The sequence below is a fragment of the Heterodontus francisci genome, chromosome 9 (genome assembly GCF_036365525.1).
Source record: "Heterodontus francisci isolate sHetFra1 chromosome 9, sHetFra1.hap1, whole genome shotgun sequence".
Lineage (NCBI taxonomy): Eukaryota > Metazoa > Chordata > Chondrichthyes > Heterodontiformes > Heterodontidae > Heterodontus > Heterodontus francisci.
This window is the reverse complement of record NC_090379.1, coordinates 113,864,750-113,880,607: the sequence shown is the minus strand read 5'-3', so window position 1 is coordinate 113,880,607 and position 15,858 is coordinate 113,864,750. Positions and strand designations below refer to the sequence as shown.

Sequence of the window (15,858 nt, the reverse complement as noted above, 5' to 3'; positions counted from 1 at the left end):
ACTTACATACCCTTATCAATTCTCTTTGTCAGTGATGTACTGTCTTAAGGTCTCCACTGACATATCCTTATCAGTTCTCTTTTTCAGTGATTTCATTATGTTGTGCACAAATGACTTCTTGGTAACTTTCCACAAGCTGTAGAAACAACATTTCAGTATTTCTTATTCTCACAATTCCCCCTTTTCTTTTACTTAATCCTTGTTGTTTTCTACATACTGCGGAGGGTTCTCATATGTCCTCTCAAATCCTCTGAGCATTATTTCAGCCGCCTTTTCAATGTCTGTATCTCCGTTGATACTATCCACTTTGTCATTACCTAACAGGTACATACTCTCTTCCTGGCCTCTTTGTATTGACATCTGCTTCGTCAAAGCTGTCTCAATCAATCGCTGTGTCAGCCCTCTTACACAAGGAATAATACAACACCCGATGGCTATTAGTATTCCGACAACCATGATCAGGGAGGTAAAAACCGAGATTATCATGCCTTTCCATTTTCCAAACCAGGATTCAAGCCACCCCGTCAGGGAAGTGTCTGCTCCTGAATTTTCGGCTATCTCCTCTGCTAAAGTTGTTAACCCTTGCAGTGCTCGGGTGATTGAACCATCGGGTGCTGTGTTATTTGGGATAAATGTGCAACATTTCCCTCCTAACATTATACACACGCCTCCTTTTTCTGCTAAGATCATATCTAGAGCCAGTTGATTTTCCCAAGCCATTCTACTAGTGGCCTCTAATTGTTCAGCTATACCTTTTACCGCATCTCTAATATAATTTATAAATCTTTGTTGGTTGGAATAAATGTAATTTATCCAATCTACATTTTTGTTAATAGTGACCCACCAAAACAAAGAGTCGAAACCGGCGGTTATTTGGTTTCGGGCCTTGAATTCATCAGGTACCCCTCTTGGGACCCCTATGAAATCCATGTATACCTGGTCGTCAAAAGAGTTCGCTATCGCTTCCCTTTTACCCCTTTCCCTCGTTATTATCTTTTGTTTCTCAAATGCCAAGGTGAATGGTATTGCCAATTGAACAATTGCGCACGTCCCCTTCCACTGGGAGGGTAGGGTCTGTCTCAGGATTTTTCCTCCGCAATACCACCATAAATCCGCTCTGGGGACATTCAATGATGATTAGTTCCCTCCCCTGACTCTTCCAGTTACATCCTCAGTCTCTATGCATGACTTCAACTCTCCCATATTTCTGGTTAGCTCCGCACCGTGTCGACTTACGCATGATGTGTGATTCACACTGGTGGCTAAAAATGAAGGGGGAGTCCTTGAATCCTTTTTCTCTAGGGGAGGGAACATTATTGACAAGGATATGCAAGTTTGAATACCCCAAGCCGTCTTATCCTGATATTGGGCTAACATGCATTCCATGCCCTTTCGGTCACGCTCCCACCCCAGCGGGAAAGGTACTACTTGAGCTATCGGTCTACCAGATGCACAAGCATAGCAATTGTTTTTGTTCAAACTTTTTACAGTATATTTTATCCATTCTACCCAGGTATTTGTGTCCCCGTAACCGGTTTCTATCTCAATTGTCTTTCTCAGGTCCTTTACCTCTATTATTTTTACTATGTTAGGATCGTTATGAGAGGTCCCTTTTAGTTTGTTATATGGTTTACCAATCTTATCTATTGTTACCTGAAAACAACATTTTAATTCACCTTTCTTTTTCCCATCTCTAACTGTTACTCCAAACACCTTGTTGTCTAATTGGAAGTGGGTAATACAAAAACATCCAACCCATTTTATTTCCTGGCTACTTTTGAAAAGAAAGAGAGAAGGCACACAATATTACAGACAGTATTTCCGCGCTCGCGCCGTTATATTAAAAAAAAAGTTCGTTACTCATTGTCTTTTTAGCTTTATTTTCAATGGTTCTTCTGTTAATTCGGTTGTCCAAGTTCCTTCCTCGGCCGGGGGTTGTACCGGCCCCTTGATTCTTGTGTAGTGGGTCCAACCTCTTTCTGCCGTTCTTATGGCTGTTTCAGTGGTTAGGAGAGTCTGGTATGGTCTTTCCCAGTTCAGTTGTAGTTTAGTCTCTTTCCACGATTTCACCAGAACCCAATCTCCTGGTTGGATCTTGTGCACTGCAAATTCGAGAGGTGGGGTCTGTGCTAACAGGCCTTGCTTCCTGAGGAATGACAATGAGGAAGACAACGCCAGTATATAGTTCTTTAGAAACGAATCTGTGCTAACAGGCCTTGTTTCCTGAGGAATGACAATGAGGAAGACAACGCCAGTATATAGTTCTTGAGAAACAAATCTTTAGTTTCTAAGGTTGGCATCTCGCCCCTGGTTCCCATATAGGGTAATCCGAATAGCATTTCATAGGGGGACAGTCCCACATCTTTTCTAGGGGCTGTCCGAATTCTGAGTATCGCTATAGGTAAACATTTTGTCCAGGGTAACTTTGTTTCAAGTATCAGTTTGGACAGGTGTTTCTTTAAGGTCTGATTCATTCTTTCCACCCGCCCTAAAGAGGGAGGGTGCCAAGGGGTATGGAAGTCCCATTGGATTCCCAATCCCCTAACTATTTCTTGTAATAGCTTCGAGGTAAAATGACTTCCTTGGTCTGAAGTGCTGTGGCTGCCACAGCTTGGACACACTCTGGCCATCCCTTTTAGCTATTTCATTGTGGTTTCTGCCACTTAAAATCAAAGCTCAGCAAAGCTACTATTCCTAACTTGGCTATATTTCCCATTAAGCATAGTGCCATGCCTTTCTGCTCACTTCCACATTCCCCTCTTTTATCATTCTATGATAACCTTCTCTCTCTACTGATCAACTTATATATGATTATTTATATTCACTATTATTATGTGGATCTATTTACTCAAATAACATTTAAACAGTATAATATAAAAGCAAATATAAAAATCTCAGCAACTGCTGAATCAGAAGGGTAGGCTGAGCCACCCTCTAACAAGGGGGCGTGTATTAGCCTGGTCGGTATGTTTTTCATTCTAACTTTTCCCTAGGATTGTCATGTCTGGGTGATAAGAAGAGTGCTGTTGAAGTACAATGTCTCTCTCTGTCTCTCTCTCTCTCGCTGTACCAGCTGCAAGGCCAAGTTGCCTCTGCAGCCCTGAAGTTATGAAGTCATTTCTGATAAGCTGTCCCTCCCTACAGCACTGAAGCTAGCTTGTTAGCAGTACATGACTGATTAATTGTTTCAGGGTAGGCTGAGCCACCCTCTAACAAGGGGCGTGTATTAGCCTGGTCGGTATGTTTTTCATTCTAACTTTTCCCTAGGATTCTCATGTCTGGGTGATAAGAAGAGTGCTGTTGAAGTACAATGTCTCGCTCTCTCTCTCTCTCGCTGTACCAGCTGCAAGGCCAAGTTGCCTCTGCAGCCCTAAAGTTATGAAGTCATTTCTGATAAGCTGTCCCTCCCTGCAGCACTGAAGCTAGCTTGTTAGCAATACATGACTGATTAATTGTTTCATCTTAAATGTTCTCATGTAATTCTGTTCTTAAAAATTCTAAAATCTAAATTCTGTTCTCACAGTCCCCCCTTTGATTCTTCAAAACATTTTAAAAAATCAATCCCTTGATCCCACCTAGGTGCCTTTAATGGTCCCTATTTGTCTAGAAACAGCCTTCAACACCCAGAGGGGTAGCACTCAATACGTCGCCTGCTTGTGCCATAAGAGGGGCCTGCGGTAACTCTGTAAAGGCATAAGTTTTGCAGGGGCTTCAACTACTTGTTTACAACAATGCCTTTTACTATCAGATTTCTAAGGTCTTTCATCTGGCCCCTATGGCCGATATTATTGTTCTGCCACTGCGGGTCTTGATTAGGGTATTTTTGTTCAGCTGGTTCGTTTCCCCCTACCCCGGGAGGGCTTTCTCTTTCCCAAATTTTCAGGGGTCTTCTACGAGGACTTTCATTTCCTTTTTAAACACTCTTACCTCTCCTGACGTTAATGGTGCACTAACAAATCCAATTTCATTATTTCCTATTGGTACCTCGCTCAAGGGCATCATTGTCTTAGGAGACTCTCTGTCTCTATCGTCGTCGTTATCGTCGGGTTTAGGGGTGGTCCTTCTTGCTGTCTTTAGATCATATTTGGGTCTTTTTCTCCTTGGTTTTTGACTAAATCCCAATACTCCAACATCCGTCCCAATGGACTTTCTGGAGGGATGTTGCCGGCAGACTTTCCTTGTCTCCCATCGTCTTCCTTTTTAGACGATTTATTTCCCATGGTTAACTGAAGGGTCTTGTACCCTATGGTATTCACCTCCTAGCTGAAGGGTCTTATACCCGACAGTATTCACCTCCTAACTGAAGGGTCTTATACCCGGCAGTATTCACCTCCTAGCTGAAGGGTCTTGTACCCTACGGTATTCACCTCCTAGCTGAAGGGTCTTGTACCCTACGGTATTCACCTCCTAGCTGAAGGGTCTTATACCATACAGTACTCACCTCCTAGCTGAAGGGTCTTATACTGCCCCACAGTATTCACCTCCTAACTGAAGGGTCTTATACCCTACGGTATTCACCTCCTAACTGAAGGGTCTTATACCTGACAGTATTCACCTCCTAACTGAAGGGTCTTATACCATACAGTACTCACCTCCTAGCTGAAGGGTCTTATACTGCCCCACAGTATTCACCTCCTAACTGAAGGGTCTTATACCCTACGGTATTCACCTCCTAACTGAAGGGTCTTATACCTGACAGTATTCACCTCCTAACTGAAGGGTCTTATACCATACAGTACTCACCTCCTAGCTGAAGGGTCTTATACTGCCCCACAGTATTCACCTCCTAACTGAAGGGTCTTGTACCCTACGGTATTCACCTCCTAGCTGAAGGGTCTTATACCTTACGGTATTCACCTCCTAACTGAAGGGTCTTATACCCTACGGTACTCACCTCCTAGCTGAAGGGTCTTATACTGCAGTACTGAGAAGGTCTTATCCTACAGTTAACCAGTATTCACCTCCTAACTGAAGGGTCTTATACCTTACGGTATTCACCTCCTAGCTGAAGGGTCTTATACTGCCCCACAGTATTCACCTCCTAGCTGAAGGGTCTTATACCTTACGGTATTCACCTCCTAACTGAAGGGTCTTATACCATACAGTACTCACCTCCTAGCTGAAGGGTCTTATACTGCCCCACAGTATTCACCTCCTAACTGAAGGGTCTTGTACCCTACGGTATTCACCTCCTAGCTGAAGGGTCTTATACCTTACGGTATTCACCTCCTAACTGAAGGGTCTTATACCATACAGGACTCACCTCCTAGCTGAATGGTCTTATACTGCAGGACTGTAAAATTCACTCCTCAAGGACTTTTAGTACTTAGAAGGTCTTATCCTACAGTTAACCATAAGTCACCAAGATAATACTTAAAAGTCGTTTTTCTTACCTTGGTCCGTGCACGGAGTTGCCTGACTTCACGTGTGTACCTGCCGCACTAAATACTCGTTCAGAGTGCCTTCCCTAGGATCATTTTCAGTCGATTACTCGGGTCCGCTACCAACGAGAGAAACGAGACCGTTTTTAAATTAACGGGACGCGTCTTCTCGTCTGTCGTCGGCCGCGGTCCCGGCAATGATGAAGAGATCCCGGACGAGCCCCCAATTGTGAGAAACGTAGCCCACTTGATAATAATTTACACCAAGTCAAACTCTGAAGAAGTAAGTTTATTTAACGGTCTTGCAAGATCGGGTGTCCTACAAGCAGGCACACCGATCAACATATTCAGTTCATGTTTATACATTACAAATCCATTTGTCCACGCCTTTATTTTACATTATTGGTTATAACGTATTATGACACTAACCTATCCTATGGTTGCTACAGTCTCCTCCTCTGTTTACTTCTCCCCCTACTCTAACTTTCTAGCCCCTAACTCTTGTTTTTGTTTTACCTTATTTGGCTCTCCATTATGTGTTTTAACTTGCAGCTGTCAGCCTTTATCTTAGTGGGGCAGTTTCTTATTCACTACATCCTTTGTTCTAACTCTTGCTGTTTCTCTGTTATCTGCCTAAGCACAATTTTTAATTGATGTACTGTCCCAAGGTCTGTACTTACATACCCTTATCAATTCTCTTTGTCAGTGATGTACTGTCTTAAGGTCTCCACTTACAGACCCTTATCAGTTCTCTTTGTCAGTGATGTACTGTCTTAAGGTCTCCACTGACATATCCTTATCAGTTCTCTTTTTCAGTGATTTCATTATGTTGTGCACAAATGACTTCTTTGTAACTTTCCACAAGCTGTAGAAACAACATTTCAGTATTTCTTATTCTCACATTATGGGCTAATTTGATAAAGATATTTTAAATTATGAGGGGATGAAATTAACTGGAAAGAAACAGACCTCATAATTAAGGGGAGAGCACATAGAATTAGAAGTAGAGCTCATGTGTAGGGTAAACACCCAACAGTCTGGATGGGTTGAATTTCAACACAATCAACATAAATGTATCTCCAACCTGGTCCCATTCTATCCTCTACAGGTGTCATTCCGATCCCAGACACACTCTGTCCTCTACAGGTGTCATTCCGATCCCAGACACACTCTGTCCTCTACAGGTGTCACTCCGATCCCAGACACACTCTGTCCTCTACAGGTGTCACTCCGATCCCAGACACACTCTGTCCTCTACAGGTGTCACTCCGATCCCAGACACACTCTGTCCTCTACAGGTGTCACCCCACCCAGACACACTCTGTCCTCTACAGGTGTCACTCCGATCCCAGACACACTCTGTCCTCTACAGGTGTCACCCCACCCAGACACACTCTGTCCTCTACAGGTGTCACTCCGATCCCAGACACACTCTGTCCTCTACAGGTGTCACTCCGATCCCAGACACACTCTGTCCTCTACAGGTGTCACTCCGATCCCAGACACATTCTGTCCTCTACAGGTGTCACTCCGATCCCAGACACATTCTGTCCTCTACAGGTGTCACTCCGATCCCAGACACATTCTGTCCTCTACAGGTGTCACTCCGATCCCAGACACATTCTGTCCTCTACAGGTGTCACTCGGATCCCAGACACATTCTGTCCTCTACAGGTGTCACTCCGATCCCAGACACACTCTGTCCTCTACAGGTGTCACTCCGATCCCAGACACACTCTGTCCTCTACAGGTGTCACTCCACCCAGACACATTCTGTCCTCTACAGGTGTCACTCCGATCCCAGACAGACTCTGTCCTCTACAGGTGTCACTCCGATCCCAGACAGACTCTGTCCTCTACAGGTGTCACTCCGATCCCAGACACACTCTGTCCTCTACAGGTGTCACTCCGATCCCAGACACACTCTGTCCTCTACAGGTGTCACTCCACCCAGCCACACTCTGTCCTCTACAGGTGTCACTCAGATCCCAGACACACTCTGTCCTCTACAGGTGTCACTCCGATCCCAGACACACTCTGTCCTCTACAGGTGTCACTCCGATCCCAGACACACTCTGTCCTCTACAGGTGTCACTCCACCCAGACACACTCTGTCCTCTACAGGTGTCACTCCACCCAGGCACACTCTGTCCTCTACAGGTGTCACTCCGATCCCAGACACACTCTGTCCTCTACAGGTGTCACTCCACCCAGACACACTCTGTCCTCTACAGGTGTCACTCCACCCAGACACACTCTGTCCTCTACAGGTGTCACTCCGATCCCAGACACACTCTGTCCTCTACAGGTGTCACTCCACCCAGACACACTCTGTCCTCTACAGGTGTCACTCCGATCCCAGACACACTCTGTCCTCTACAGGTGTCACTCCACCCAGACACACTCTGTCCTCTACAGGTGTCACTCCACCCAGACACACTCTGTCCTCCACAGGTGTCACTGTGATCCCAGACACACTCTGTCCTCTACAGGTGTCACTCCACCCAGACACACTCTGTCCTCTACAGGTGTCACTCCGATCCCAGACACACTCTGTCCTCTACAGGTGTCACTCCGACCCCAGACACACTCTGTCCTCCACAGGTGTCACTCCACCCAGACACACTCTGTCCTCCACAGGTGTCACACCACCCAGACACACTCTGTCCTATACAGGTGTCACTCCACCCAGACGCACTCTGTCCTCTACAGGTGTCACTCTGATCCCAGACACACTCTGTCTCTACAGGTGTCACTCCGATCCCAGACACACTCTATCCTCTACAGGTGTCTTTCCACCCAGACACATTCTATCCTCTACGGATGTCACTCCACCCAGACACATTCTGTCCTCTACAGATGTCACTCCACCCAGACACATTCTATCCTCTACAGGTGTCACTCCACCCAGACACACTCTATCCTCTACGGATGTCACTCCACCCAGACACACTCTATCCTCTACGGATGTCACTCCACCCAGACACACTCTATCCTCTACGGATGTCACTCCACCCAGACACATTCTGTCCTCTACAGATGTCACTCCGATCCCAGACACACTCTGTCCTCTACAGGTGTCACTCCAATCCCAGACACACTCTGTCGCGTCACTCCACCCAGACACATTCTGTCCTCTACAGGTGTCACTCCACCCAGACACATTCTGTCCTCTACAGGTGTCACTCCACCCAGACACACTCTATCCTCTACGGATGTCACTCCACCCAGACACACTCTATCCTCTACGGATGTCACTCCACCCAGACACACTCTGTCCTCTACGGATGTCACTCCACCCAGACACATTCTGTCCTCTACAGGTGTCACTCCACCCAGACACACTCTGTCCTCTACGGATGTCACTCCACCCAGACACACTCTATCCTCTACGGATGTCACTCCACCCAGACACACTCTGTCCTCTACAGGTGTCACTCCAATCCCAGACACACTCTGTCGCGTCACTCCACCCAGACACATTCTGTCCTCTACAGGTGTCACTCCACCCAGACACATTCTGTCCTCTACAGGTGTCACTCCACCCAGACATACTCTCTACCTGTGTAGCTAGCTATCTGATAGATGCTGTTCTATAATTTTCCTGCATTAATTGCTTGCACAGGATGGATGAGGAGCAGATTGCTACTGTTTGCATGTCAATATTGAAGGCTCTGGCCTACCTCCATTCCCAGGGTGTGATCCATAGGGATATCAAGAGTGACTCCATTCTGCTCACACTCGACGGACGGGTAAGTGACAACATGGCATTCCAGTTGGAACAATATCCCTCAAAACTGCAGTGGTTTTAATACCTGGTGTGGTACCGAGCCTCTCACAGAGCAGAAAGGGCCTAGGCTCCATCCCCAGCTTGTTCTACTCTCAGCAGGTGGAGGTTGATTGTTGGGGTGTTGGGTTAGACTCATTGGCTCTGGGCTTACATGGGCAAATGTTGCTCACTGTCCGGTGAAGCCTGCTCACAAGGCCTGGCTTATTGATTGTGATGGAAGCACAGGCTAAGGCTGTAGATGCTCGGAGGGGACCAGCTGCTGACACTGAGGGGAATTTTAACCTCTCAAAAAAGTGTTGATTTGTGTTAGGCGGGAAGTTGAAATGAAAGAAATCTCTATTCCGTCCTGAGCCCACCCACTTCCAATAGACGGAGCTAAGCGATCCCACAACCAATGGATCAGATCAAAGCACTGCAGTCCTGCCACATCCAGAGGAGGAGGCTCCAAAAACATCCCATCCTCAATGATGGCAAAGCCCATCTTCAGCCAGGAGTGTTGAGTGGTTAATCCAGCTCAGCCTCCTTCTGAGGACCCCACAGATGCCAGTTTTCAGCCAGTTCAGTTCACTCCACATGATACCAAGAAACAGCTGAAGGCACTGGATACAGCAAAGGTTACGGGCCCTGACAACATCCCAGCTGTAGTACTGAAAATTTGTTCATCAGAACTAGCCTCACCCCTACACAAGCAGTCTAGTACAGCTACCACACTGGTAGTTACCCAACAAAGTGGGAAATACAAAAGCATAAAAAATCCAATCCAGCCAATTACCATCTCATCAGTTTACTCTCAATCATTAGCAATATGTTCAGACTGGCCAAGAGAGTGTGGGAAAATGGCGCACTGACACGGAACACAAAAGTCCGAGTGTATCAGGCCTGTGTCCTCAGTACCTTGCTCTACGGCAGCGAGGCCTGGACAACGTATGCCAGCCAAGAGCGACGTCTCAATTCATTCCATCTTCGCTGCCTTCGGAGAATACTTGGCATCAGGTGGCAGGACTATATCTCCAACACAGAAGTCCTTGAAGCGGCCAACATCCCCAGCTTATACACACTACTGAGTCAGCGGCGCTTGAGATGGCTTGGCCATGTGAGCCGCATGGAAGATGGCAGGATCCCCAAAGACACATTGTACAGCGAGCTCGCCACTGGTATCAGACCCACCGGCCGTCCATGTCTCCGTTATAAAGACGTCTGCAAACGCGACATGAAATCGTGTGACATTGATCACAAGTCGTGGGAGTCAGTTGCCAGCATTCGCCAGAGCTGGCGGGCAGCCATAAAGACAGGGCTAAATTGTGGCGAGTCGAAGAGACTTAGTAGTTGGCAGGAAAAAAGACAGAGGCGCAAGGGGAGAGCCAACTGTGCAACAGCCCCAACAAACAAATTTCTCTGCAGCACCTGTGGAAGAGCCTGTTACTCCAGAATTGGCCTTTATAGCCACTCCAGGCGCTGCTTCACAAACCACTGACCACCTCCAGGCGCGTATCCATTGTCTCTCGAGATAAGGAGGCCCAAAAGAAAAAAAAAAGAAAAGAAATTAGCAAAGTGATGGAAGGTGAGATGCAGAGGGATCTGGGTGTCCTAGTGCATGAATTGCAAAAAGTTAGTATTCAGGTACCCCAAATAATTAGGAAAGCTAATAGAATGTTATAATTTATTGCGAGGGGAATTGAATACAAAAGAACAAAGAACAGTACAGCACAGGAACAGGCCATTCGGCCCTCCAAGCCTGCGCCGATCTTGATGCCTGCCTAAACTAAAACCTTCTGCACTTCCGGGGTCTGTATCCCTCTATTCCCATCCTATTCATGTATTTGTCAAGATGTCTCTTAAACGTCGCTATCGTACCTGCTTCCACCACCTCCCCTGGCAGCAAGTTCCAGGCACTCACCACCCTCTGTGTAAAAAAACTTGCCTCGCACATCCCCTCTAAACTTTGCCCCTCTCACCTTAATCCTATGTACCCTAGTAACTGACTCTTCCACCCTGGGAAAAAGCTTCTGACTATCCACTCTGTCCATGCCGCTCATAACTTTGTAAATCTCTATCATGTCGTCCCTCCACCTCCGTCGTTCCAGTGAAAACAATCCGAGTTTTTCCAACCTCTCCTCATAGCTAATGCCCTCCAGACCAGGCAACATCCTGGTAAACCTCCTCTGTACCCTCTCCAAAGCCTCCACATCCTTCTGGTAGTGTGGCGACCAGAATTGCACGCAATATTCTAAGTGTGGCCTAACTAAAGTTCTGTGCAGCTGCAACATGACTTGCCAATTTTTATACTCTAGTAGGGTATAGCTTCAGCTATACAGGGCATTGGTGAGACCAGCTGGAGTACTGTGTACAGTATTGGTTTCTTTTATTTAATGAAGGATGTCAATGCGTTGGAAGCAGTTCAGAGAAGGGTTACTAGACTAATACCTGGAATGGGTGGGTTGTCTTGTGAGGAAAGGCTAGGCTTGTCTCTGCTGGAGTTTAGAAGATTAAGAGGTGACTTGATTGAAACATATAAGATTCTGAGGGGTCTTGACAGGGTGGATGTGGAAAGGATGTTTCCCCTTGTGGGAGAATCTAGAACTAGGGGTCACGGTTTAAAAAGACAGAGATGAGGAGAAATTTTTTCTCTCAGTGGGTCGTGAGTCTTTGGAACTCTCTTCCTCAAAAGTTGGTGGAAGCAGAGTCTGTGAATATTTTTAAGGCAGAGGTAGATAGATTCTTGATAAGCAAGGGGGTGAAAGGTAGGTTATTGGAGGTAGGCAGGAATGTGGAGTTGAGGTTACAATCAGATCAGCCATGATCTTATTGAATGGCAGAGCAGGCTCGAGAGGCCAAGTGGCCTACTCCTGCTCCTGATTCGTATGTTCATATGTTGACAGTGCTGTCAAATGGCACTTACTTAGCAATAACCTACTCATTAATGCTCAGTTTGGGTTCCACCAGGACCCTTGGCTCCAGAGCTTAATACAGTCTTGGTCCAAACTTGGACAAGAGAGCTTAATTCCAGAGGTGAGGTGAGAGTGACTGCCCTTCACGTCATGACAACATTTGATAGAGTGTGGTATTAAGGAGCCCTAGCAAAACTGGAGTCAATGGGAATCAGGGGGAAAACCCTCCATTGGTTGGAGTCATACCCAGCACAAAGGTCGTGATTGTGGTTGTTGGAGACCAATCAGAGACCAATCATCTCAGCCCAGGACATCGCTGCAGGAGTTCCTCAGGGTAGTGTCCCAGGCCCAAATAATTTTAGATGCTTCATAATGACCTTCTCTCCATCATAAGATCAGAAGTGGGGATGTTTGCCAATGATTGCACAGTGTTCAGAATCATTCACAACTCCTCAGATACCTGCATGCAGCAAGACCTGGACAACATTCAGGCTTGGGCTGATAAGTGGCAAGTAACATTCACAACACACAGGTGCCAGGCAATGACCATCTCCAACAAGAGAGAATCTAACCATTAACATTCAACGGCATTAGCATCACTGAATCTCCCATCATCAACATCCTGGGGGTCGTCATTGACTAGAAACTGAACTGGACCAGTGACATAAATTCTGTACCTACAAGACCAGGTCAGAGACTGGGAATTCTGCGGTGATTAACTCACCTCCTGACTCCCCAAAGCCTGTCCACCATCTACAAGGCACAAGTCAGGAGTGTGATGGAATATTCTCCACTTGCCTGGATGGGTGCAGCTCCAACAACACTCAAAAAGCTCAACACCATGCAAGAAAAAGCAGCCCACTTGATCGGCACCATATCCACCACCTTTAATGTTCAATCCCTCCCTGTGCACAGTGGTAGCAGTGTGTACCATCTACAAGATACATTGCAGCAACTCACCAAGCCTCCTTCGACAGCACCTTCCAAACCCGTAACCTCTCCAAGTTCCCCTCCAAGTCACACACCATCCTGACTTGGAACTATGTCACCGTTCCTTCACTGCTACTGGGTCAAAATCCTGGAACTCCCTTCCTAACAGGACTGTGGGTGTCCCTACACTACATGGGCAGCAGCAGTTCAAGAAGGCGGCTCACCCCCACCTTCTCAAGGGCAATGAGGGATAGGCAGTAAATGCTGGCCTAGCCAGCAGCGCCCACACCCTATGAATGAATAAAAAATCTATCAGTCTCTCACACTTTCTTACACTCTCAATCTCTCTCTCTCTCTCTCTCACACACACACACTCTCTCTCTCACACTTTCTTTCATACTCTTTGACTCACTTTCCATCTGTCTGTCTGTCTCTCTCTCTCTCAATCTTTCAAATGTTCTCAATCTCTCTCTCTCTCGCTCACACACACACTCTCTCTCTCTCTTTCACTACTCTCTCTCACACTTTCTTTCATACTCTTTGACTCACTTTCTGTCTGTCTGTCTCTCTCAATCTTTCAAATGTTCTCAATCTCTCTCTCTCGCGCACACACACACACTCTCTCTCTCTTTCACACACTCATTCTCATTCTCATTCTCTCAGGTTAAGCTCTCAGACTTTGGATTTTGTGCCCAAGTGAATGAGGAGATTCCAAGGCGGAGATCTTTGGTGGGGACACCGTACTGGATGGCTCCAGAAGTGATTGCCCGATTACCATATGGACCAGAGGTAAGTCCCGCCATATGCACCCGGTGTCAGCGAGGGTGCGTGAGGTCGGCCTCTGGAGCTCAGGGTTAGGGAGTCCTGAGCGGCGGAACAGATAGATAGGGAAGATGGTGGAAAGCATAGTTGGGGAGAGGCATCAGTAAGGGGCAAAATGTCAGCAGCTTATGAGACCTTTCAGTTGAAGCCAGGATGTCAATTCAGTTGTCCACAATAAGGTTATGGATGCCAGGATAAAAACAGAAAGTGCTGGAAATACTCAGCAGGTCTGGCAGCATCTGTGGAGAGAGAAGCAGAGTTAACATTCCCTATATCCACAGATGCTGCCTGACCTGCTGAGTATTTCCAGCACTTTCTATTTTTATTTCAGATTTGCTGCATTCGCAGTATTTTGCTTTTGTATGGATGCCGGGGGCCTTGTTCAGGAGCCAAGTGTCATTCTGGAGGGAGATACAGAAGGGACGATAATTGCTGATCCATTAGAGGATAGTGGTGGGTGGGAGGAGTGGGATGGTTAGTGGGGTTAGACCCCCAGCAGGCACGCTCGGCAAGAAGCATGTAGAAAGGACAGCCACTTGTCAGGAGGCAGAAACCTTGATGAGTCTTTCGGAAACTGGCGGAAATGGTGAGACAGGTAGTTCTGGGCTCATCCAAGGTGAATTCAAGCCTGGAATGTGGAAAGGAGAGTTACAATGAAGAGGAGTATTGATGAGCTGGGGCAAGGGTTCAGGCAAAGGACCTAAGAGGCAAGAATTGAAAGGGGGCGTGACTGGGTGACAAGCAGGGAGGGGACAGGAGAGAAGGGTCCAAGAGGGCCCAAGAGATAGAAGTAATGGACAACAATGGCAGCCAAAATGCGAAGGCAACTGGGCACAAAGGGAATTCAGGTTATATTGATCTGACAGAGATTTCGAAGAGAGCTGTTCTGGTCATAAGCAGGGAGCTAGGAGGAGATGATATGAGATGATCCACATTTAAAATCTGAGGCCCTGTGATGGGATGAAGTTGACTTGTGGACTGGGTAGAGTCAGCCTGGAATGTCCACAAACTGGTGTCGGGGTGCAGCGAGAGTTGGAGAGTAGGAGTAGTGGGCTGAAGCATTGGCCCTGCCAAGTTTGAGCTGTTGGAGCTGGAGTGAAGTATCCTACAGCATGGGTGCAGTAACTGTTGTGAGTGTAACCTGAGATTGGGGGCAGAGAGTGAGATTGTTCCTTCATATTGTAGGTGGATATCTGGTCACTGGGCATCATGGTGATGGAGATGGTTGATGGAGAGCCTCCCTACTTCAGTGACTCTCCTGTGGAAGCCATGAAGATGCTCCGAGACAACCCTCCTCCCAGACTGAAGCTGGAACACAAGGTCAGTGCTTCACATACCTCAACACCTGAGTCCCAGGATCAGCTCAGTGAGGGCAGGGCCTACTTTCAGAGCCTGACGGGAGAGACTTGCCTACATTCCCACCCCTCCGGGCCTCATGCATAGCCTGGGGGTATTCCAGGCTCAGGTCTGACCCCTTGGCTGTGCCTTTCACCAGAAAATCCTGGAGTACATTGGAGTGTGAGGGTCTGAGTGGAGGAATGGGTGGCTTTCTACAGGGACCCACTCACTTAGGGAGAATGGGGTGGGCAGGGGAGGCAGTGTAATGTCACTAGACTAGTGATCCAGAGCCCAGACTATGGGGACATGGGTTTGAATCCCACCACGGCAGAGAGTGAAATTTGAATTCAGTTATTAAATCTGGAATTAAAAAGCTAGTCTAATGGTGACCATGAAACCATTTGCAATTGTAAAAACCCATCTGGTTCACTAATGTCCTTTAGGGAAGGAAATCTGCCGTCCCCACCCGGTCTGGCCTACATGTGACTCCAGACCCACAGCAACTCTTAAAATGCCCTCTGAAATGGCCTAGCAAGCCACTGAGTTCGAGGGCAATTCGGTATGGGCAATAAATGCTGGCCTGGACAGCGACACCCACATCCCACAAAAAAAAAGCACAACCACTTCCCTTGGCCTTAATTAGATGTCTAAACCCTCTAGGAAAGCCACAGGGCATCCCAGGGCAGCACAAGGGAGGGTGGGTGTAATA

General features: G+C 47.0%; 1 protein-coding gene across 3 annotated transcripts in view; it reads left to right on the top strand.

Annotated features, from left to right (window-relative positions):
- LOC137373991 (serine/threonine-protein kinase PAK 4-like) overlaps nt 1-15,858 on the top strand; it is a 149,720-nt gene that overhangs the window by 121,516 nt on the left and 12,346 nt on the right. For 2 of the 3 annotated variants that reach the window (XM_068039709.1, XM_068039710.1), the window contains exons 7-9: nt 9,007-9,133; nt 13,653-13,778; nt 14,997-15,131. In XM_068039709.1, coding sequence (XP_067895810.1) covers nt 9,007-9,133; nt 13,653-13,778; nt 14,997-15,131 — 388 coding nt within the window. The remainder of the gene's footprint in view (nt 1-9,006; nt 9,134-13,652; nt 13,779-14,996; nt 15,132-15,858) is intronic. The other variant, XM_068039711.1, reaches the window with a different exon arrangement.